Source organism: Cucurbita maxima, unplaced genomic scaffold (assembly GCF_002738345.1).
Source record: "Cucurbita maxima cultivar Rimu unplaced genomic scaffold, Cmax_1.0 Cma_Scf00016, whole genome shotgun sequence".
NCBI lineage: Eukaryota > Viridiplantae > Streptophyta > Magnoliopsida > Cucurbitales > Cucurbitaceae > Cucurbita > Cucurbita maxima.
Window position 1 is genome coordinate 1,382,335 of NW_019272032.1, and position 22,185 is coordinate 1,404,519.

A 22,185-nucleotide genomic window follows, 5' to 3' on the forward strand; every position below is an offset into this window, starting at 1 on the left:
CCAAAAAAAAAAAAAAAAAGACAAGAAAACTATTGAAGGGGTGGGCAAATTTTGGAGGCGTAAACTAATTTCAGGTTGCTCTAATGTAGCTGAAAAATTTTGTGATATTTTTTCCATTTATTCCTAAAAGTAATGTTATTTTTTCTCTTTCTCTGTTCCCTTTGTTGATCACTCCAGTTGGGAAAATCTTCTCTTTCCTGTTTTTGGTCATTCCAATCCTTTGGTACACCTTTATCTGTGTTCTAAACATCCATAGATCATAGTAAGTTATTGCTTCTATTGCCTTCGTTGTTTCTACTGAGAAATTCCGTGGATTCAAGTAAAATATCCTTCATATTTTTATCTATGTGCTTAAAATATATCCACATGTCTTAGTAAATTCTCACTTCTCTCGCCTTTATTAAACTTTTTGTACAGAGATATTCCATAGATTAAAATAAAATATTCATCTTCATAAAGTAGGGTTGTTTCAGAAGTGTCTGCTGTCGCCATCTTTTGTGCATCTCAAAAGCTAATGATTGGAGATATGAATTCTTTATGGTTTGAGAAGCAACTCTGTACCTTAAAGGAACTGACTGACCAAATCATCAAGCAATCTTCTTCATGCTAACTGAATTAAGTCTCATTCATTTGTGCCCATGGAATCAACTGTTCATATAATTCTTCTTTTCAAACAGCGAGTCAGTGACATGCGGATTATTTTGTCTTGATCTTTAGGTAATCCTTATTACTTTTCTCCTTATCAGTTGTGTGACAAGTAGAACAGTGAACCGAGGAGTCTTTGCTTGAGTTTTTGATTTAGAATCATAAATTTAATTTTTTATTTGATTGATAAAATTTTGCTCAGGTCCATATCATTTGCTCTTAAAAAGGGTACTTGCAGTACACACTAAAGCTATTAGAAGCTGCTTATCAGCAGGGAAACCATAAAAAAAGGGAGAGAACCCATCAGAAGCCTTTGATGACTAATTGACTGAGCTTCACTGCCTGTATGTCTCTCTCTCTCTCTCTCTCTCTCCCTCCCCAAACCCTTCATTCCTCTGTCTTTTTTCACCCTCTTCTTCTCACTGCAAACCCTTCAAGGTGAGTCATTATCCAATACCTCTCTATTTCTTCTGGTTTACGCCCTGGAATTCTGCCTGCTATCAGATCCCACCTGAAATGGAAAGCCATTTTCTTAGAAACTTTGATACTACAGGTAATTGGAAAGCAGTCAAGTAAGAAAAAGAGTAGAATCTATCTCCATTATTGCTTAGAAATGTGGGAGAATTCTGTAAATCTGGGTTTTGCTTTGAACACAACTTACCTATCTCCAATCAGCTTATGCATTCTATGGATGAGATCTTCCTCCTGTGCTGTCATCGTTATAAACTGCCACCTAGTGCTGCTGACTTCTGTTAGATAACAGGCCACAAATTTAAAAAATGGTGAGAAAATCATGAAGAAGAGACCAACTTCATGATGAGTAATTGGAGAGAGAAAAAATAGAACATCAAGTAGATGAAAGGAACCTTCAGACTCTAGTGGAGTTGTTTTAGCTTGTTGCTGGTTACGATGGTTGTCCATGTTTCCCCCAAAGATTAGAGGCAGCACAAAAACAGGAAGATAGAGAACTGGGAATGAAAAGAATTTTAGGAAAAACTATGATAGAGAGATCTGAAATTTCCACAGGAAAATTTAAGTTTATGTGAATGCTTCCTATATTTTCTTCTGCCCACCAAACTTTGGGGAGTAAGTTTGTTGGTTTGACTTGTTGGGTTGGTAGACTTGTAGTTGACAACTTACAGAAGGGATTAAAATATTGAAATCTTAGAGAGAGAAAGAGAAAGAGAGGGGAAGGCCAAGGTCATGTAGTGTAGTTTCATTCTTTTAGGATTAAGAGGACACCAACTAAACTTGAAATGGGTACCTAAAACTCTTTGATATGTCACTGTGATTGTTTTAGGCAGAGCAGAGCGTTGTAATCTTCACCCAAAATACAACATTCAACTGGTAGTTGGGGACTTGGGGAAGTGGTCTAGTGTGTCTGTGTTCAATTCAGCTAACCTTCTTCCCCAACTGGACACACAAATTCAGATACACAGAGAGGGAGATATGACACATCTTATCCTGAAGTTCTGCTCAGTATTCCAATTGCAGCAGCCTCCCTCAGGAAGGACATGCAAATGAATACAAAATTATTTTGTCTGTTCAGAAATGTGTATATTCATCCCTTTCTTCCCATGCTTCCCAAGCTTTCTTCTCACCCACACACCATGAGAAGGATGGGTAATAATAGGAAGAGGATTATGCAGTGAGCGAGGCAAGGCAGAGGCAGAGGCAGAGGCAGGCAGAATAATGTCAAAATCATCAATGGTACTGCACAAGCTTCAAATCAACAAGAAGACAAGTTTTGTAGGCCTTTTCACCCAATTTAAACTTCACCCATCTTCTCTCTCTACCTGCACTTGCAGGCTTAGCTTCAACTATTTACATCCATTTTACTACACATTATCTCCATGATTATCTCTCCATTTCCTTTTTTAAGCTTTTGTTGGTTTTTGGATGCATTCATATCATTATGCAACAACACCATTGGATAAGGCTCCATTATATGCTCCACTAATTTTTCAAGATTATGGAAATGGTTGATTTGTTTCACTCATTGAGATAATAAGTTAAAAGGTTGCACTATTGATGAATAGTTGATCTTGTATGTTGTTGATGAGTATTCATCTTATCACATCACCATAAGTAACTTGGTGGTATCCTTAATAGTTTTTAGATATACTAACTGTGAGTATTTCAATGTTTAGTTGTTTTTTATTTGTGTTATGAATAGTTTGACTCTACATAGATAAATGTACAAACTTTTATAAATTGTTGAGTGACTTGATTTGTTTATCTTTATGTTAGTACAGATAATAAGTTAAAAGATTGTGCTATTGATGAATAGTTAGCCCTGCACGTTGCTATTTCTCATCTTATCACATCACTATGAGTAATATGATGGTATCCCTAAAGTTAAAGGCTTTTAGATATAATGATGGTTTGGCGTTTAGTTCTTTTTTGTTCTTGTTAGGTTTGATGAATAGTTGACCCAAATGTGTACTCATCTTATCGCATTGTTACGAGTTATACAGTGGTATCCCTAAAGGTTTTTAGATATACCAATGGTAAGTATTTGAAAATTTAGTTCTTTTCGGTTCGTGTTAGGTTTGATGAATAGTTGACTCTACATGTTACTAATGAGTACTCATCTTATCACTTTTGATAAGTATTTTTGTGTTTAGTTTTTTTTTTGTTCGTGTTAGATTTGATGAATGTTGACTTTGCATGTTACTAATGAGTACTCATCTTATCACATCGCTACAAGTCACACGGTGGTTTTCCCAAAGGTTTTTAGATATATTGATGGTTAGTATTTCAGTGTTCGAGTTCTTTTCAGTTCGTGTTAGGCTTGTACTTTAGAAAGAGAATCTCGACCCTAATCAGTTATCCCTAATTAACAAGAAGAAATTAAAATGTAAATGTAAATTAATAAATAAGTAAATAAAAATTTAAATGCATTCAAGCTAGGTTTCCACGTAGAGGAAATCTTTCCAATCAAAACCATATAAAAAGAGGAAAAAATATATATTTATTTAAATGAAAATATTTAAAAATTGTTTTAGAAAAGAGTGACTACTGACTCATATTTGTTTAAGTAATGAATGTAATGGTGCTTTTATTTAGAATTAATCTATTTCCCATTGTTTTTGAAGACTTTTATAGTGATTATAAAATAATTTAAATAAAATAGCTTTTCAATATTCTTAATTTTTTATTTATTTATTGCTTCTATTTTCTTCTATTTTTCTGTATTTAAATTGTATTTTTCTCTATATGTTTTTTATAGCAATAATTATTATTATTATTATTATTATTTTATCAAATAATTTAAGTAAAAACAATTAAATTTAATTTAAGTCCTATAAAATTAAATTTAAAATCCATTTTTTAAAAAAATGAAATTAATTAACATAATATTATGTATAATTTAATTATTACGTTTATTCTCTAAAGTCTAAATTGAAATGGAATTTGTGAAATGTTATTATAATAATTATGATTAAAAAAATATTTGATAAGAATTAATTTAGTTAATAAATGATGTGGATATATTTGGTTAATAAATTTGTTTTATAGGGAAATTGGAATCGTGCAAGAAATAAGTAATTTTTTTAATATGAAATTTGATTAAAAAGGAAATTGGAGTTGTGGTGGAAGAAGCAATTGCAATATTATTCAATGTAGACAACAACTTTGCAATTAGGTTTGATGTTCCATTATTGAAATAATTACATTCAAACAATGAGATTAGAAGACCTAATTATGCAACTAATTACAATTATGAGATTAAATTTAATTTTATTTGATTATTTGAAATTCTTCGTTTAAGTTAAATCAATTTTATTTTATAAGTTTAGTCTTCATCGCAGATAGGTTTTATGGATTTAAGTTGTTAGGTTTTATCGTCTTATCTTTACCCTTAGTTTTCCTCGTTCGTCTTCTTTTCTATCTTTGCTCGCATTTCTAATGTTGCTCGACCCGTGCATTTGCCACCTTCATTTCCCTTGTGCCTGAACGTCATTCTCCATCATTCTTCTTCATTGGTGTTGTAGATCGGATTGCACCGTTGATCATCTAAACGCTTGTTATTGATCATCAAATGAATGAGCTAGTAGTCCCTCTCGCTCTCCTTCTTCTTCCCTCTCTTTGTTATGACTAGCTAGCATGGAGCGTATAAGAAAAATGTTAGGGCAAGGTCGTATAGGTGTGTGATGAGAATGATCATTGACTACGTCATGGAGTTTATGTTATCATGCTTTTTTAAAAAAATACCAAGCAGAGTTCACTTATTCAACTGTGTTCGATTATTCCGCATACATTGTCGATTGCAATCAGACTAAATCTAAAAAGATTGAATCATACCAACTTTTTTTCAATTCTATCCATGGTTGATATTCGAGATGTCAATTTAATTCGTGGGTCGATAACCCACTTCTAACGGAGTGAAAAATCTCCATTCAAACGAAGAACGGGAGAGCGAGCAAAGATAGATTTCTCTCTTCTAGTTAAATGAGAGCACGCCCTTTTGTATGCATGGCTGGATAGTGGGAAAAAAAATATAGCAATACCACTGGCTAATGACATATATGCCACTACTCTCATATATAATACATAGTTTAATACAACTTCAATTTTCATCCACATATTAAAGTTTGTCTTTAATATGCTTTAATTTAAATCCCTCACAACTTCTCTATTTAAAGTGTCATTGCAAAACAAGTTAGTTAGCTCTCTTCATTCCAATTTCTCTTTAATTTCTTCTTCTCAAGACATAATTACCTTAAAAAACATCATGGGATCTCATCATAGCATTCGAATGATTGTTGGAATCTTTGGTATGCTTTGTTTTTTTATGAATTTCTTTGAACATTTCTGTTCAAAATGACCATTTTTTTTCTCTGTGTTTCTTCTCTATGCAGGAAATGGTGCATCTTTGCTGCTTTATTGTGTTCCCATGTAATGAAATCTGCCAACTTTGTTCTTGTTGTTTGGAGACAAAAAATGGTTTAAATCTTATCTAACTTGAACGTTTTCGTGCCTAAAACTCGATAAAAAAAGACACCATTTTAGACGTTTTTGCTATTGGATTTGATATCAACTTGAAGTGGACAAGCATTTGAAGGCATGCCCACATAGCTAATTAATAAGTTGGGTGTGTTTATGCAGATTGACATTTTGGAGGGTTGTAAAGAAGAAAAGCACAGAGGAGTTTTCATGTGTTCCATACATTGTGGCGCTGTTGAATTGTCTTCTTTATACTTGGTATGCTTTACCAGTTGTGAGCAATGGATGGGAGAACTTCCCTGTTGTCACCATTAATGGCTTTGGTGTTCTTCTTGAGTTCTCTTTCATTTTCATCTACTTCTGGTTTTCCTCTCCGAAACGGAAGGCAAGTTTTTGTATACGATCCCGTTTGATAAACATTTTGTGTTATAATTTCTTGTTTTCTTTTCGAACATGAATTTGTTCATTAGTTCGTTTGTTTTAAAAACAGTAATTTAATAGAGGAAGTCGCCTCTACTACTGCAAATTTCTATGAAATTTGGTAGAAGGGTTTCAAGTTTTACTATTTTAAACGATAATTTCTCTTCAAATTTTCTCAAATTCGCTAAGTAACATCATATAAATTTAATACTCGAGGTAAAAACAAATGACCTTAGTGAAACAATGAATACGTTTAAGCTCAAAATTTATAAGAATTATTAATATGGTTTCTTTTAGGCTTAAAAAAGTTCTAAAATTATCTGCAGAAGCAGGTGACTTTGAGATTGGTGGGAGTTGTTACAGTGTTCAGCTGTGTGGGGATGATCTCTACTTTTGCTTTGAAAAGTCACCATCTTCGGAAGCTTTTTGTGGGATGCATTGGTCTTGTTGCTTCCGTTGCCATGTATGGCTCTCCATTGGTAGCTATGGTAAGCTCGCGCCAAAACCCTTTAGTCAAAACTTGCTCCGACATTCTTGTTTCGTGTTTCTTGTTTTCACTTTTGCTCGGATGTTATCAAACGACAACCTAATTTCATCACAACAGCTGATACCTACAAAAGAGACAATGTTTGTGTTTGTCACTAAAAGTTTATTTGTCATGCAGAAACAAGTAATAAAAACAAAGAGTGTTGAATATATGCCATTTTATTTGTCATTCTTCTCCTTCTCTGCAAGCTCTTTGTGGTTAGCTTATGGACTCCTCAGCCATGACCTCTTCCTTGCAGTCAGTATTACCAAATCTCTCCTTTTTTTTTTTTTTCTTTTTCCATATGAACTTGAAAGTAAATTAACTCATGAAACTTTGAATGGATTTGCAGTCTCCAAATCTAGTGGGAAGCCCATTAGGGTTGCTACAGCTTGTGTTGTATTGCATCTATAGGAATAAGGGAAAAGAAGAAGAAGAAGGATGTGTTAAAGAGGCTGTGGCCAATTGGGACATGGAAAAGAATAATGCAAAACAAATTCCACACCAAAATGGCTCTCAAGTTTAGTGATCTCTCACTCTATCTCTCTTACATAAATGCTTCTTCTAGAAGCCAAAGGTCTCTCCGCTCTCTGGAAGCCAAAAAATCCTTCTGGGTTTACACACTGAATGTTTATTTTCATATTTCAATATAGTTTTGTTGAACTCAATACAACGAGAGTGAAGATTTGAACCTCAAGCCTTTTGAGTACAGATATGTCAAGTGATACGAAGCACAAGATTTTATCCTAATATTACATTATAGGTACTATAGTGGAGATTCAGATCTATGAATACTTAGAAGAGATAGAAATGCACAAGTACTAAGCTATTACTGTGCTATACTTGAATTTGAAGTAAAATATATTTTCTCTATAGATTCTTTGCAAGAAGCACTAATCAAGAGTATGGATTTTTTTTTTTTTTTTTGTTCTACATGGGGAGGTTTGATTCATTCTGAATTCTTTAATTCGGAATAAAAGGTTTCGCTGTGACCGTAAAGAGTAGGTAACCCATTACCTGTGTCTTTGTTTCTATTGCATAAATGTCTGGCTAACGTGGTAACAAGACTAAGGAAGATGCCTAGCTAGTTTTGAACTAGAGCAGGGAAGTGAAGCCCAAAGAGCACGTTGCTACACGATTAGCATGGAGAGAAAAGCGGCAGTCCTTCCATGTTAGTTTTGAAACTAAATTCAAATACTAGAGACCCAAAAATGTATTCTGCCCTTAATTAATTTAGGTATTGAATAGACCTTGGCACTTCCCCACGGCTATTCAACTGTTTTATGTGGTTGATTTGAAGTATCAACTAAAGTGTTTTTGTTGAAATATCACTGTGAATTGTCATCTCCGAGACTAACTGGCAGACCCACTCCTACGGATTTTAAGGACACTCCTAGAATGTTTGGAGGTCCTTCTGATTGGGTTTAGAATTTCCTTATCTCACAAGTGAGATTGGTTGTCTTGTTGCAACGCTTTATTGATTTCCCTCCAATAACTTTTTCATTATTAATGTATGCTATTACTTATAAATAAGGAGAAGAATATTACTAAAAGAAATCGAAATAGAGTAGCAGAAACGTCAACAGAATCATACCTTTAAGTAAAACAAAGCATACTTCCCTTGATTTTGGCCCACAGAAGAATCCCAATGAACACTGTAAAAGTTGAAGGTCAGACGCTAAAAAATAAAGAATCTAAGAGTGGGAAAAAAGTAAAGTAGAAAGCCCATAATAAAGAAAAGGTTACTAAAGGTTATCGAACGTCTCTGAGAATCAGTGACTTTTCAAAAACAAGCAAAATTTGAAACAATAATCATTCAGATTTCAGCAGCAAGACGCAAAATTAGACTTCCAAAGAACATTAAGACCAACAGAAGTTCCCATGATACTATACAAAAGAAATCACAGATCAACAAGATTTTTGGAAGTCCTGTTTCTAACATATTTCAGAACGTAAATGCAAAATAGAGCAGAAAAATAGTGATGGGAGGGCACTCATCATCCTCATATCACGACTGAGAAGAAACAACAACTTAAAAGAAAAATGAAAAGAAGAATTGTCCAAACAAAAGAAAGAACATAAATGCTTATAAAAAGTAAGGGAAAGGAAGGAGACTGACCAAATTTACCCTGCCATCACTGTCTCATAATGTCCAGGAAGTTAACGTCGACAAGCTTTTAAAGTTGATGTGTTACGAACAGTGGCTGCCTGGATGAAGATAATAGTTGAACGAGCAGTCGGAGAGACAAGAGAAAGCATCCAACTTGGAAACTGAAGCCTTAGAGAGGAGAAGTCATAATGATTTTGGAGTGTGAATTGAAAGACCAAGTTTTGGTTAGTTTCAACAACATCTTCCAATTTAAAAATAATAACTAAAGAAAAGAAAAGAAGAGGAAGAAGCTGCAAAAATAATTTCAGTCATTTTCAGGATGAATAAATATAGGACAGAAAAACATACATCCTCTGAAATTTGTTAGTACAATTCATGGAGCACTCCAAAAAGGGAAACCAGTCAGGACCTCACCTTCACTTTCACTTAGGAGAACTGTTTTCAAGGTGAATAAACATAAGGGTTGAACACGTTCTGGAGGTGAATGAACGTGGGATATATGGCCATAGATGACAAAAATATATATCTATAGCGAGCTAGTCAAAGGAAGTGGTGTATTGGATTTGGAAAAGAAACCTCCGAAACTGATCTGGGAACATGGTCAAATTGAACTATAGAGTTTACATGTGCTAATATGTGCTCCAACGTTGCATAAATAGCATTACAGTTAGGATGGGACCTATCTCCTACAGAGAAAACATGAATTCTATTATTTACATCGATCCAACTACAACCACGATCCTTTTTCACTTTTAAGCTCCTCAATCGCCTCCTCACATGGATCTTCTCTACCCACTTCCCTAATATAGCATATATATTAGACAGAATAACATAAGCAGAAATTGCTTTGGGGTCCAAACAAAGCATCTTCTTAGCCACACTCTCGCCCAATTCCAAGTCCATCCAAAACCAACAAGCATTTAGCAGAGCTCCCCAAATAACCCCATCAGCTTCAATTGGCATGTTTCTGATAAGCTCTTCAGCTTCATACAGATGTCCCGACCGACCAAGAAGATCCACCACACATGCGTAGTGTTCTAAAGTTGGAATCACACCATAACATTTTTCCATAGAGTGGAAAATTTTCATTCCTTCATTGACCATACCAGCACGACTACATGCAGAAAGAATCCCCAGAAGTGTAGCTGCATTTGGCACAATTTTGTTCTTTAACATGTTCTCAAAGACTAAGAATGCTTCACCTCCAAGCCCATGCTGCACATATCCATTAATTAGAGCGGTATAAGCTGCTACATTAGGGGAATAAACACTGGCGAACGAGATTTTAGCATCATAGACACTCCCACATTTTGAGTACATATCTATGAGAGATGTTCCGACATAAACATTAGAGTCAAAGGCTGTCTTGATTGCATGGCCATGGAGTGATCGACCCAATAGAATAGTTCCTAGGCATGTGCATGCTTGAAGCAGAACAGAGAATGTTGATCTAGAACGCTCAACTGATGTTTTGCACATGGTTTGATAGAGTCTCAAAGCTTCTTCATGCTGATGATTTTGAATATAGCCTGATATCATTGAATTCCATGTCACAGGATTTCCCTCACCTTTCGTTGACTCAAATAATTTCATAGCTTTTTCAATTTCACCATTCCTAGAATACACAGTTATCATAGTGTTCGATGAAATTAGAGTTTTATGAGTCATTTTTTCAAATAATTTCTTTGATTCTTCAATCCTACCACTAATTGCATACCCTTTAAGCATCAAATTGTATGAAACTGGATTCTTTTCTCTTAATTTGACAAAAATTTCCTCAGCATCATTGATTCTTCCCACTAATAACAGCCCCTCCAGAAGAGCATTTGAAGCATTTAAACACGGTCTCTCCATACCATCATAAACTGTCTTGGCAATGTCAACAGCTTCACACTGACAGTAAAATAAAATCAGTGCACCACAAATTGAATGATCGAAGTGGAATCCATATTTAGTTAAAATCCCATGAACAACCTTCCCCTGTCTCAAATATCTTAGTCTCCCACAAGCTCTCACAACGCAATCAAAAGTGAACTCATTAGGCTCGACCTCACCATTTGTCAACATGGAGCAGAATAATTCCAATGCCCTTCTGCAGTTGTGCTCACTTCTGGCATACCCTGATATCAAAGTAGTCCACACCACCACATCCCGAGTAGGTATTTTTCTAAACAGATCAAAAGCATCATCCATCAAATTGCATTTCACATACCCTACAAGCATCAAGCTCCATAACAAATCATTCTTATCATGCAACTCATCGAAAACCAGCTTAGCTCCATTAATGTCATTGGTGTTCGCATAGAAATACAACAATGCACTTCCCACAAGCTCAAAAATCTGCAACCCAGATTTCAAAACCAAACAATGATATTGTTTTCCCTCATGTGTACACCCTGAATGTGCACAAATACTCAGCAAAGTAGAAAAAGTCTTCTCATTTAATTTTACATTACTGCAATGCATTCCTGAAGCCAGCTCGAGAGCTTCACTATACTGTCCTACTTTGGAGTATCCAGAAATCATGATATTCCATGAGACAACGCTTCTTATTGGCATTTCATCGAACAGAGTTTGAGCAAGATCAAGATGACCATTTCTTACATGACGACTTATACAAATATTCGTAGAAACAATTTTGGAGTTCTCAGTATGTAAACTTTTACAAGAAGATGGGAATAGCTTCAAGCAAGCTTTCCAACGATTGTGCTTCCATGTTCCGAAAAATGAAAAAACCCTCAACATTCTGAATTGGGGTTGAAACAGCACTTATAATCATAGACTGCGGTAGTGTGCCTGCTTGAATAGGAAAAGGGAAGCAATAGTTAAAGTGAATAAAACATGTATTATTGGACAATTACAAATTAGCAGCAACTGATTTAAGATAGCTTCTCTCACTCATCGATCACTCATGCAGATGAAGGAAGCATTCATCAATATAACTGTATATTACAGATAATAATTGGTTTAATAGACGCAACGTACAAATTAAATAAGCGGGTGAATCAAAACTCAAAACTATGGATTCAGAAATAAGAGTGAAGCAAGTATTACCAGCTATTCTTTTCCACTTTCTTCCATCTCCTAAGGCTTCTGCAGTATTGTTTCAGTTACGAGTGAATGGTCTTTTCCACTCAATTTCAAGCCTCTGCTTCGTAATGTCAATGGCGGACACCAAAAACAAGAACCCTGGGCTATAGATTTACAGGGCTTTCCAAATTTACACAGCAGAGATGAATATCAGGCGGAGAGGTGAGAAAAATGAAGGATTTATGCTCGAAAACTTAACGTACTCGCTTGTTGATGTCCACAAAAGCTTGGAAGAGATGAATCGACCACTGGTTTTCCAAATTCGTGAGGCGATTCAGCCGAGTTGAAGAGTACGAATGCTGGTTAAACCGACTTGTTCATTGTTCTTCACTGACATTGCTAGCAGGAGAAGTAGCGAGGGTTTCTTTAGGGGTTTTAGAGATTGTATATTTTAATTAAATTAAAAATATATTATATACCTTTTAGTCCTTAATGTTTTAGTTATTTTTATTTAATCCCCATTATTTAACAAATTCTAATTTAGTCCCCATCATATTTTTTTTTTTCACTTTCGACCGTTGACTAATTGGTCCACGTGTCAGTTTATTGCTCCAACTGTCAAGAAACTCATTTTTTAAACTCCTCCATGCATGCAGCCACGTAACGTAACACGTCAACAACCCCTCTCTTTCTCTCTCTAAACCCATTCATAGATTCCGGGCTTCATTTCCCCCCTGCACCACAACAGATCAAGTCCAGGAGTACACAAAATCTGAACCAGAGGCCATGGTGAAGCTCGCTTCCGCTAGGGATTTCAGGGCGTATGGCCCTAGGGCGGCCCGGAGCCGGGCGGAGTACATAAACGCCGGCCTCTACTTGTTCGCTACTATCCTTCTTCTCGGCGGATTTGTGGCTCAGCTTTCGCGAGAGGCCAAATCCGGTTTGGCCCTAATTGTGCTCGCGGCTGCTCTAATTTTGATTGTTAATGTGCACGATCTCTTCGCGCATCTCGCCGGAATCGATTACCGGTTGCCGCTGCTGGCCCAGTACGACGTCCAGCTTCTGTTTGTGGAATTTTCTGTTCCATTTCTTCAGGCGATTGGATCGTTGCTCTTGTCGTTGGGTACTCTGTTTCTTCTAATTCAGGTGCGGATTAATAATTTGATTCCGTTGATTCATTCTGTAATGTGTCATACTCTGATCAAGATTTCGAAGTATGAAGACTATCCTTACAAATCATTATACAACACCACCATGCTAGGTGCGAAGACTATCCTCGCAAATTAACATGATTCTTTTAACCTTTTTTGATGTTTTTTAGGTAAAAGTATGCTACGATTGAGCTACCGAATAGAGAAGTTGTTCTTTGTTGATATAAGTGGTAACTTTCCGTTCTTTTAAGTACTTCTTAACGGTTACGTAGTCAAGATCCTCAAAATTACTCTAGTTCAAATGTAGTCTACCCATTCTTTACTCGGGGTCACACATTCAGTTTCTACTTTCCAGGTTAAAAATAATCTTCGTCTGAAATTCGACTTGTTCTTTCATTTTCTTTACTTTAGCTGTCCAAAGTTAGTACATCTAGTTATCTACTGCCATGCCAGAATGACACAGTTCTTGTCAACTTGAGCTGATTATGGCATTTCTAATGTTCAAAGTCCCCCACAGCCACGTGCGTTTCTCACAGGCATTCTCTTTCTTGAGAAATTATTCGAGTTAATTTAGAACACGCATCGATTGCTTTTTCGTTAGTGATATACAGGAAAAGCAAGTAAATTAGATGTTAATTGGCCTCAAACTAATGGTGTGACTGTTTTAAAGATTTACTAGAAGGGCAAGGACTAGGATGGAACAAGTCTCAAAATTGAGGACCAAAATGGTGTTTTAACCAAATTGGAACTTAACTACAGGCATAACCTCACTTCAAATTTGCTATTTTAGATCGATCATTTGGTTCTTTGGCTTGGTTTGATGAAATTTGCTGTGTTAGTTCACTCTTGATCTCTTCCCTTGGTTTTTTAGAATTAGTACAAGAAAACGACAAAAATCTAACTCTATGTGTAACAGGTCAAGTCTACCGCTAACATATATTATCCTTTTTAGGCTTTCCCTTCCGAGTTTTCCCTCAAGGTTTTAAAACGCATCTACTAGGGAGAGGTTTTTATACTCTTATAAGGAATGTTTCGTTCCCCTCTCCATTCAATGCGGGATCACACATTTTAACTCTCTCTGAACCGTGGTTCTGTTCAACCACACTAACTGCGTTCTCTACCTATGGCACGGAAAATCAAGCAACCTTTTAAAATCACTCACTTCTTTGAAGAGTCTCAAGTTTCAGGGTCAATGGAGCCAAAGCCATTTTCCTACCATTGTTAGAAAACTTGGATTTCTAGCAAAATGAGTGAAAGAGTGTGTAGTGTGAGGCTTTTTAGGTAACATTTCTATTTCTTTCTTGTTTCTTGTTTTTTCTTATTGAGTTTTGAAAATACACGAAACATGAAATGGTTACTGTCAGAATGGAAGACTATATATTCCTTTTGGCAATGGTTACCCCATTCAATTAAAAAACTGGCCAGCGATTTTTAGTTACTCCTGTAGAACAGTATTGTTATACCACTTCGGATGAAATTTTCAATACCTTCTTTTTCCCTGATTTAAGAGTCGGGAGTCGGGTGCTTTTACTACTATGAATATTTGGTAGTATACTCCTCGAGCCATCCTTTGCCTTCTAAGTACTTGACAATGCTTTGGGATTCACCTTCCTTTGTTACTCATACCGGAGGTCTCACTTCTGATACAAGGGACACATAAATATGAATCTCCATGTCCAAGACGGGAAGCTATGCCAAAATCTTGAAAATGCTCACCACAGTTTATGATTTGCATTGTAGGACAACTATGTGATCAATTCCTTCTATTCATAATGTTGACTTTTTCAGCATTAGTGTTTGTTTTCTGTTTTTCTCCCCCTCCTTTTGCACTTTATAAGAGCTGTCATTCAATCCACTTCTGCAGGAACAAAAAGGACATGATTATTACAAACTAGAAAAGCATGTTTTGGATATGCTTATTGCGGGTCCTGCCTTGTGGATCCTTGGATCAATCCTCAACTCATGCCAAATCTACGAGAGAGCTGACGGTCATGTTCAAATCTTGCAACAGAGTGTCCACATTCCGTTTTTAATAGGAAGCTTGCTATTCTTTGTTGCTGCAGTCCTCAATGGCTTTGAGCAGGCCGGGTTAGCCCATCGCGGACTCAAGCTTCTGGTATGTGCATGAATATTTATATTTTACTGTCGCGAACGAATGAGATGATGTTTATTGTGTTATTTATATAGCATAATTTATAGAGTTATTACGATGTTACATTGCGGACTGTCCGTCTTCAAGTAGAAGTGTATTGATCTAGTTTTGTTTGTTTTGAATTATAGGTTTATACCTTCTGCATAATCATATACTTCTATTACTTTCTAGTTTCTTAACTTTCTTATCGTGCAAAGATCGTATCGAAGAGGATTTTGCTGGTATATAATAATGTCTATAATTCACTTAATCACCTAATGTTCTGTTTTTGTGATTCTGAGTAGTACTTCAATATTTGTTCAAGGGAAGAAATTCTGACTTGGAGTCTCTGCATTTTTATAACGAAGTGGTTGTACAATGAATGGCATCCGAATGAAGTGATGTGAATGTCAATGCAGGGCAAAAACTGGGTTTGGTTTGGCATCTTTGGGAGCTTGTCACTCTTGTTAGGCGGATTGGGAAACGTGCATAAGGTGTTCAAGATGCAGCAGTTTGATGGATTGCGACTTGAGAAGCTTCGAGGAGGGGCGAACGAGCGTCTTCTCGGAGAACGAGAAGGCAGGATTCCCCTAATCCTAGAGGATCAGGGGCGGAGAAAACGACTCTCCGATGAAGAAAAGGGAAGGCAAGCCTCTCCAACCCCTTATAAAGATGTCCTTGTAGGCCAAACTTCCTGAACTTATGATCTTATTCTCTTTCCACTTCCATAGCTGATCCCTGCAACTGTACTTCAGGCCTGCAAAGTAACCTTTTGTTACAGAATCCTGTGCATGTTTATTGTAGTCCACGGAGTGAAAACATTGTTGATACATCTGATTTCTGATTTAGTATAGTTGTTTCCATTTGGACATTCAAATTTTGTTTCGACTTGCCTTTCTCTATTCCCATTCAAATTTTCAAAATGCACGTCTCCATTTTAAATCAACCGTTGTTAACAGTTGTTGTTTTGTTATGGTTTGTGCTTTTCCTTTCGAGTTGTAACAAATGGTATTAGAGACAGACATCAAGACGATAATATTGTTTTCTTTGTGCTTTTTTTTTTGAGTTGTAACAAATGGTAACAAAGATAGATATCGAGACGACGTACTAGTGAAGATGTTTGTTTTAAGAAAGTGGATTGTGAAATCATACATTAATTGGAGAGAGAAATAAAATATTATTTATGAAACATTTCTTATAAGAGTGTTAAAAACACAGGTTTGTTTTTGCAATTACACTTAGTTTTTTTTTTTAATAAAATTGATTATGGTAAAAAATTAACAGAAATTAAAACAAAAGAAAAAAAAAAGAAAAAAGATGTGTCTCTTTCTCGTATGATGGTCATAACTTAAATTATTTGGACCATTTTACCCCTTGCAAAGCAATGCCATATATCCAGTGAAAAGAAAAGAAAAAACATCCTTATTTTTATCGTTTTAGATCATCTGCAGAAGCCCACGGAAAACTTCTCCCTCTGCGTCTTTCTGAAACCCTAACTTTCACAGCTCTTTCAATTCTTTTCTTTCCCGAGGGTTTATCGTCCATTATCTCAGGTATTCTATTTCTCTATCTCGATCTTCTCGTGGATCGCTTTCTGTTCTTCGATTCTTTAGGTATTTTGGTATGTAATGCCGTCTATTGCTCTCCTGATTCGTGCTTTTGACTTCTTCGTTCTGCATGATTATTACTTGAAAGATTGTCGTGTTTGATGATGATTTTTTCGTTATCGATTATATTTTTTGTTTATTCTGTGATTATGTACATAAGAATGTTTGCTGTAATTACGTGGACGATAAATGACATTGCGATGTCGCCTGAATCATTGGATTGATTTATCAGGTGCTGTCTTAATAATCGTCTGTTAATTTCTTTGATTATTCTGTACGGGTCGATCTTATTGGCGATCTTGCCTTTACTGGTATGTTTGGTAGATTGGTCTGTGCTTCGAAATTACGTTTGATTGAACCTCTGCAGTGGTGAAGTTCTTTGGTCCATTTGTTGCTGTTTTCAACTTTATGGGCTTACTCTGTAAGTTAGGGAGAAAAAAAGGAAGTAGTAGTAAAAGAAGCGAGGGATAGAAAATGAAAACTAAAACCCAAACAAGACAAGATGGGAAATTTAAGAGACGAAGAAACTTGTTCATTGACCGGCATGGCTCTATTTTATGCATCCCCAGATTCTCTCTGTATATCTGTTAACGAGATAATGGAACATTGTTCATATCAATGCAGAATTGAGGATTTTATGGTACAATTGTTGATGGTGATAGAGAGTTATAGGTTAATGAACGTCTGTTTTTATTTCTGCGTACTGAATTTTATGTTCTAACAGTACAACGGTTGTGTATAAATTTGCAGTGTTCTCCTATTAGTTGGGCAATATGTCGTCGGTTTCTAGTCAGCCACAGTTCCGTTATACCCAACCACCGTCGAAGGTTCTCCACTTGAGGAATTTGCCTTGGGAATGCACGGAGGAGGAACTTATTGAACTGGGGAAGCCATTTGGAAAAGTTGTGAACACAAAATGTAATGTCGGGGCAAACAGAAATCAAGCTTTTATTGAGTTTGTAAGTGCAGTATTTTCTCATATATTGTTTTCCGTCATCAGTATACCTCACTAGCTGGTCTTTCCAATAAATGTTTGACCAAGTTTCAAATTACAGGTAGACATAAATCAAGCAATTGCAATGATATCATATTACGCATCGTCCTCAGAGCCTGCTCAAGTTAGAGGAAAAACTGTTTATCTGCAGTATTCTAACCGGCAAGAAATTGTGAACAACAAAACTACAGCTGATGTTCCTGGAAACGTACTTTTGGTAACAATTGAGGGCACTGATGCACGCCTTGTCAGCATTGATGTTCTGCACTTGGTAAGCAGATTGTAATACGTTCTTGTTGCGGTTAAAGGTGAACCTCTGTGGCACTAAGATTAAATTATGGTGATTAGGTTATAGTTTGTCATGTTTCAAAAGCTTTTGTTTGACTTGAATGTAAATGAATGAGCAGGCCCTTGTCAAGGCAATATCTTTGATGGCAGCTTAGTGCATCTGGAGAAAGAGCACATGTGTGTTTGTCTCCTTTCTCCTTTCCTTAACACTACCTCTCTCTTCCCTTCTCTTCTTCCTCAACTTCCTCCTACCTTTCACAGTTTAGGATATAATCATTTCTGCTCTCTTGTGCATCCTTCTCCCTATCATCTCTGCATGCTGTGCCAGTGATACTACTGTCTAAATCCAGTCATGAGATTCAGAGTATAGGAATTTTTTGTTCTAAATTTTTGGATTATCTGTTTTCAGTATACAAGTATTCTGCCCTAATGGACAAACATTTGAAATAGATGAAGGATTCATAGGATGATACTCCATATGCATCTGAAAAATGTGGGTGACTTTGCCTTCTCTTTTTAAAATGGTAGGATGAATGTTAAATTTCTAGAGGTCTTCAACCATTATTTAACAACTTATTTCATTATGGTTATTTTTAGGATAGATTATACCTATAGATGGTGATTGATTTCAAACCAATAGTTGCTCTTTCCTCTAGTGAGCTAGTCAGGTGTTACTAATTTGTTTTGGATTTGCATTTTTGCTAAATCATATCCATCTCTCTTAGAGGAGTTGAAATTTACTTAATGTTTGATTGGCATATACCATTATGCGTTTTAATCATATCCTCTTAATTGGTATATAAGTTCTATGTTATTCTTGAAAAAAAATTTCAAGCTTTTTCTTTGTTAACATTATCCATTATATGCCCTCCATTTACTCTTGTTCCTGGCAGTAGCACTTGAGCAATAATTTTCTATAATTTGAACTTCCCAGTTTTTTGCAGTAGGGTTTGTATTATTAATGTTTAATGTTTGTTACCTGTAGCTATCTATTTAGACATCCTACTAGGTCTATGTTTGGAGTTTAGGTGTATCTGCTTTGACTATGATTGTAAAATGATAATTTGTATGATATTAGGCATCTGGTAGGTGTTGGGATATTCTTAAAATGTGATGAATGCTGTGATATCATTTGGTTTAATTGCATTCTGAAGGTTATCCAATATTATGCACAGGTCTTTTCAGCCTTCGGGTTTGTGCACAAAATTACTACCTTTGAGAAAACAGCTGGATTTCAGGTCCGTAAATAATTTATAATCTTAGCAGTTGTCCTATTGTTACTTCCATCCTTGGAGAAAATCTTATTCAGTTAATGATGTTTGAACATTTTAGGCATTGGTGCAATTTTCGGATGCAGAGACTGCCTCATCAGCTAAGAATGCCTTGGATGGGAGAAGCATCCCTAGGTGACAATTGTATTAATGCTTCACATGGTTTTTTGGCCTCTTCTATGGTGTATATAGCAGTAGAAGAGTTGCACATGCACTAGCCTGGTGTCTGTCTGTGATTATTCTTGTTGCAGTAATCAAAGAATTGTAAAATATTGACTTAAAATACTTTGTTCCATTATCAGTAGTATTCAAACTTTTTGTGTCGAGTGATGCTATATTTAACAAATGTGTATGATTAAAGAACTGAGTTCTAAAATTCTTGCATGTCATTATGCTATTTTTACATGTATCATCAATTGTTTCTTATTTCAGTTTGGTACCTTTTTGCAGATATCTGCTTCCTGATCATGTTGGACCATGTTCTCTTAGAATTACTTACTCTGCCCACACTGATTTGACTGTGAAATTTCAGAGCCATCGAAGCAGGTTTTCCCAGCTTTCTGCATTTAGTCTGCTATCGATGTGTTTATTTTGACTTAGTAGTAACATTTCACAACGTCTAAGATAATTCCCCTTGTTACCGAATGTCATTTACCTTATGCTGAAATTGTCATCTCTTTGTAACTAGTGTCTGTTTTATCACTATCTTTTTCTCTCTCCCCTTTCTGATAGTATGTTGATTCAGGGACTACACTAATCCTTATCTTCCCGTTGCTCCATCAGCCATAGATGGAAGTGGTCAGGTAAGGAATGCATTAGGTGGCATGTTATTAAGTTGTGCCCATAAATTTCTACTTTCCATTTATCCTATGTGCACGTTATATAGATAAAAAAATTCAAATGTTGTACAAAATAAAAAAATGAAGATAAAAGCTTCAATTGACGTGCTTTTCACTTAAGTGCTGGCTTATTAGAACAAATCTTGGCACTTCTTTTTATCTTCTCGTTTCTTATATTATTTTCTAAATCCATCCTTTGATTGAATTTTTCGTCAGTCACCTTTGCAGTTCACCGTGGGTTTGGATGGAAAGAAGCTTGAACCAGAGAGTAATGTTCTTCTTGCCTCCATTGAGAATATGCAATATGCAGTCACCTTGGAGGTTTTGCACATGGTATTGCATGATATGCCAATTTTATTGTGATTTTGTTTCTGGACTCTAGAACCATATATAGATATAATGACTAGGAATGTTTATCTTATAATTCTTTGTCAACTATTTTTTATGCTAACCATTTTTCTTTTTATTGGCAGGTTTTTTCTGCGTTTGGTCCTGTTCAAAAGATTGCCATGTTTGACAAGAATGGGGGAGTGCAGGCCTTGATTCAATATCCAGGTAGCTACTTTTAGCTCAATCGTGCTGACACTAATCTCACTGTTGGGTTTAAATGTAAATTAGCAACCTCTTGTTTAAAGAAATGGTTAAAAGCTTATTTACAGTTTATAACATGATAGCAACCATATGCTTTATAAGTTCAAAAAGGGTTTATTTAATTTCAAATCATCGAACAAATTAAATTATCCTTACTGAACTAGAAGCTTAGATAGTGCAAAGTGTAACTTCGAAGTGCTATACGAGTAAAAGTAAGAAGATGGACACAGCAACGTATTTAATATGGTTCAACTTCAATCTACGCATGAATATTATTTCAATTGGAGTATGTAGCATAGTAATTAATAACATGCCACGCGTGAACAGACGTTCAGACTGCAGTAGTTGCCAAGGAAGCCCTGGAGGGACACTGTATTTATGATGGAGGGTTTTGCAAGCTTCACATCTCATATTCACGCCACACTGATTTGAGCATCAAGGTAATAAAAACTTCACTCTTATGGTGATTTGTTCAAGAGTAATTAGAATCTAAATTACTCTTTACAGAGGACGATGACTTGTTTTTTTCTTCAAATTGAGTTCTGCTTCTCAGGAGTAAAAGAATGTGGGCATTGATTCTTTTCTCTATTGCCTCTGATGCAATTGGATTATTTTTAAGAGGAATGCTCCTAAATGTCCAATTTGATGTGATCATTGTAGGTGAATAATGACCGAAGTCGGGACTATACGATTCCCAATACTCCCATGGTGAATTCTCAACCAGGGCAGCAACCAGTTCAAATGATGGGTCCTTCCAGCCATCAATACAACGGAAACCAGTATGGTCCTTCTGCAGAGCAGCCTGGGGTGCAGGCTCAGCCTTCTTCAGGGTGGGGGTCGAGCAGTCCTGCTGCGCCCTACTCCATGCCCATGCACAATCCTGGTTACATGCCATCAGGGACAATGCCGCCTCAGATGGGCCCAGGTATGATGTCAAGCCCCAGTGGTTTACACCAGACACCACCACCGCCCTATCGCCCCGATCACAGGCAATAGCATATATTTTCTTCTGTTTAATAGTTGATTGTCCATTCAAGAAAACCAACTAAGCTTCTCAAAAATACTAGAGCATGCAATTTGTCTGATGAATATGTGCATTAAATTGGACGGTTACATGAACTCACTGTTGGGAACCAATTAGGTCAGTTTTGTTCATTTTCCTTTTATTTTAAGGGATTTGAATGAATGTAAGATCCTTGAGTTAAAAACCAATCACTTTCTTTGAAGCCAAGTGACTTGCAAAACTTGGTTATTATCATCAATTGTCTTCAGATACTTGATTACTGTTTTAGTAGTCTCTTACCTTTTCTCATTCTCGTTATTGCTATAATTACGATACTCCTCCCCTTCCACCATATCCTCAACTCATTGATGCTTATACAATGTACTATATCAAACGTGGCTGTATTTGTCCAAGATCATCATAGTTCATGAGAAGCCTGGTTGCTGTTTGTCATTGCCCTCCATACTGATAAAAAATTGTATTGGGGACATTTTATATAAATCTAAAAACTTGTTTTTCTTTGATAAAAAATTGTATTGGGGTTTTAGATAATTTCTTTTGGTGTTGAATCACCTTTCAGCTGTGTACTTGTATTTTAATTTCATTTTTTTTTTATTTATGAGAAACTT

General features: G+C 36.0%; 5 protein-coding genes across 7 annotated transcripts; 3 read left to right on the forward strand and 2 right to left on the reverse strand.

Annotated features, from left to right (window-relative positions):
- Nucleotides 1–788: 788 nt before the first annotated feature.
- LOC111491604 (transcription factor TRY-like) lies at nucleotides 789–2,311 on the reverse strand. Its single transcript, XM_023140575.1, has 3 exons — nucleotides 1,512–2,311; nucleotides 1,307–1,394; nucleotides 789–1,156 (listed from the first exon to the last, which is right to left on the reverse strand). The coding sequence occupies exons 1-3, from the start codon at nucleotides 1,564–1,566 to the stop codon at nucleotides 1,051–1,053; spliced, it is 249 nt and encodes an 82-aa protein (XP_022996343.1). The 5' UTR covers nucleotides 1,567–2,311; the 3' UTR covers nucleotides 789–1,050.
- Nucleotides 2,312–5,269: 2,958 nt separating this feature from the next.
- On the forward strand, nucleotides 5,270–7,342 carry LOC111490950 (bidirectional sugar transporter SWEET3b-like). The gene is made up of 6 exons (XM_023139622.1): nucleotides 5,270–5,426; nucleotides 5,511–5,547; nucleotides 5,758–5,980; nucleotides 6,342–6,503; nucleotides 6,680–6,799; nucleotides 6,894–7,342. The coding sequence occupies exons 1-6, from the start codon at nucleotides 5,384–5,386 to the stop codon at nucleotides 7,065–7,067; spliced, it is 759 nt and encodes a 252-aa protein (XP_022995390.1). The 5' UTR covers nucleotides 5,270–5,383; the 3' UTR covers nucleotides 7,068–7,342.
- Nucleotides 6,250–12,092, reverse strand: LOC111490947 (pentatricopeptide repeat-containing protein At2g13600-like). Of its 2 annotated transcripts, XM_023139617.1 has the most exons (5): nucleotides 11,706–12,092; nucleotides 9,066–11,447; nucleotides 8,661–8,749; nucleotides 8,136–8,196; nucleotides 6,250–6,626 (listed from the first exon to the last, which is right to left on the reverse strand). In XM_023139617.1, the coding sequence occupies exon 2, from the start codon at nucleotides 11,394–11,396 to the stop codon at nucleotides 9,192–9,194; it is 2,205 nt and encodes a 734-aa protein (XP_022995385.1). In that variant the 5' UTR covers nucleotides 11,397–11,447; nucleotides 11,706–12,092; the 3' UTR covers nucleotides 6,250–6,626; nucleotides 8,136–8,196; nucleotides 8,661–8,749; nucleotides 9,066–9,191. The 2 variants fall into 2 exon arrangements, with proteins under 2 accessions (XP_022995385.1, XP_022995384.1); XM_023139616.1 differs by having other exon boundaries at nucleotides 8,661–11,447.
- Nucleotides 12,093–12,401: 309 nt separating this feature from the next.
- On the forward strand, nucleotides 12,402–15,831 carry LOC111490949. The gene is made up of 3 exons (XM_023139620.1): nucleotides 12,402–12,827; nucleotides 14,697–14,948; nucleotides 15,383–15,831. The coding sequence occupies exons 1-3, from the start codon at nucleotides 12,468–12,470 to the stop codon at nucleotides 15,659–15,661; spliced, it is 891 nt and encodes a 296-aa protein (XP_022995388.1). The 5' UTR covers nucleotides 12,402–12,467; the 3' UTR covers nucleotides 15,662–15,831.
- Nucleotides 15,832–16,363: 532 nt separating this feature from the next.
- On the forward strand, nucleotides 16,364–21,851 carry LOC111490948 (polypyrimidine tract-binding protein homolog 2-like). Of its 2 annotated transcripts, none has more exons than XM_023139618.1 (11): nucleotides 16,364–16,516; nucleotides 17,321–17,529; nucleotides 17,626–17,835; nucleotides 19,028–19,090; nucleotides 19,185–19,258; nucleotides 19,574–19,669; nucleotides 19,869–19,926; nucleotides 20,179–20,295; nucleotides 20,436–20,517; nucleotides 20,881–20,993; nucleotides 21,214–21,851. In XM_023139618.1, the coding sequence occupies exons 2-11, from the start codon at nucleotides 17,344–17,346 to the stop codon at nucleotides 21,547–21,549; spliced, it is 1,335 nt and encodes a 444-aa protein (XP_022995386.1). In that variant the 5' UTR covers nucleotides 16,364–16,516; nucleotides 17,321–17,343; the 3' UTR covers nucleotides 21,550–21,851. The 2 variants fall into 2 exon arrangements, with proteins under 2 accessions (XP_022995386.1, XP_022995387.1); XM_023139619.1 differs by having other exon boundaries at nucleotides 20,191–20,295.
- Nucleotides 21,852–22,185: the final 334 nt, after the last annotated feature.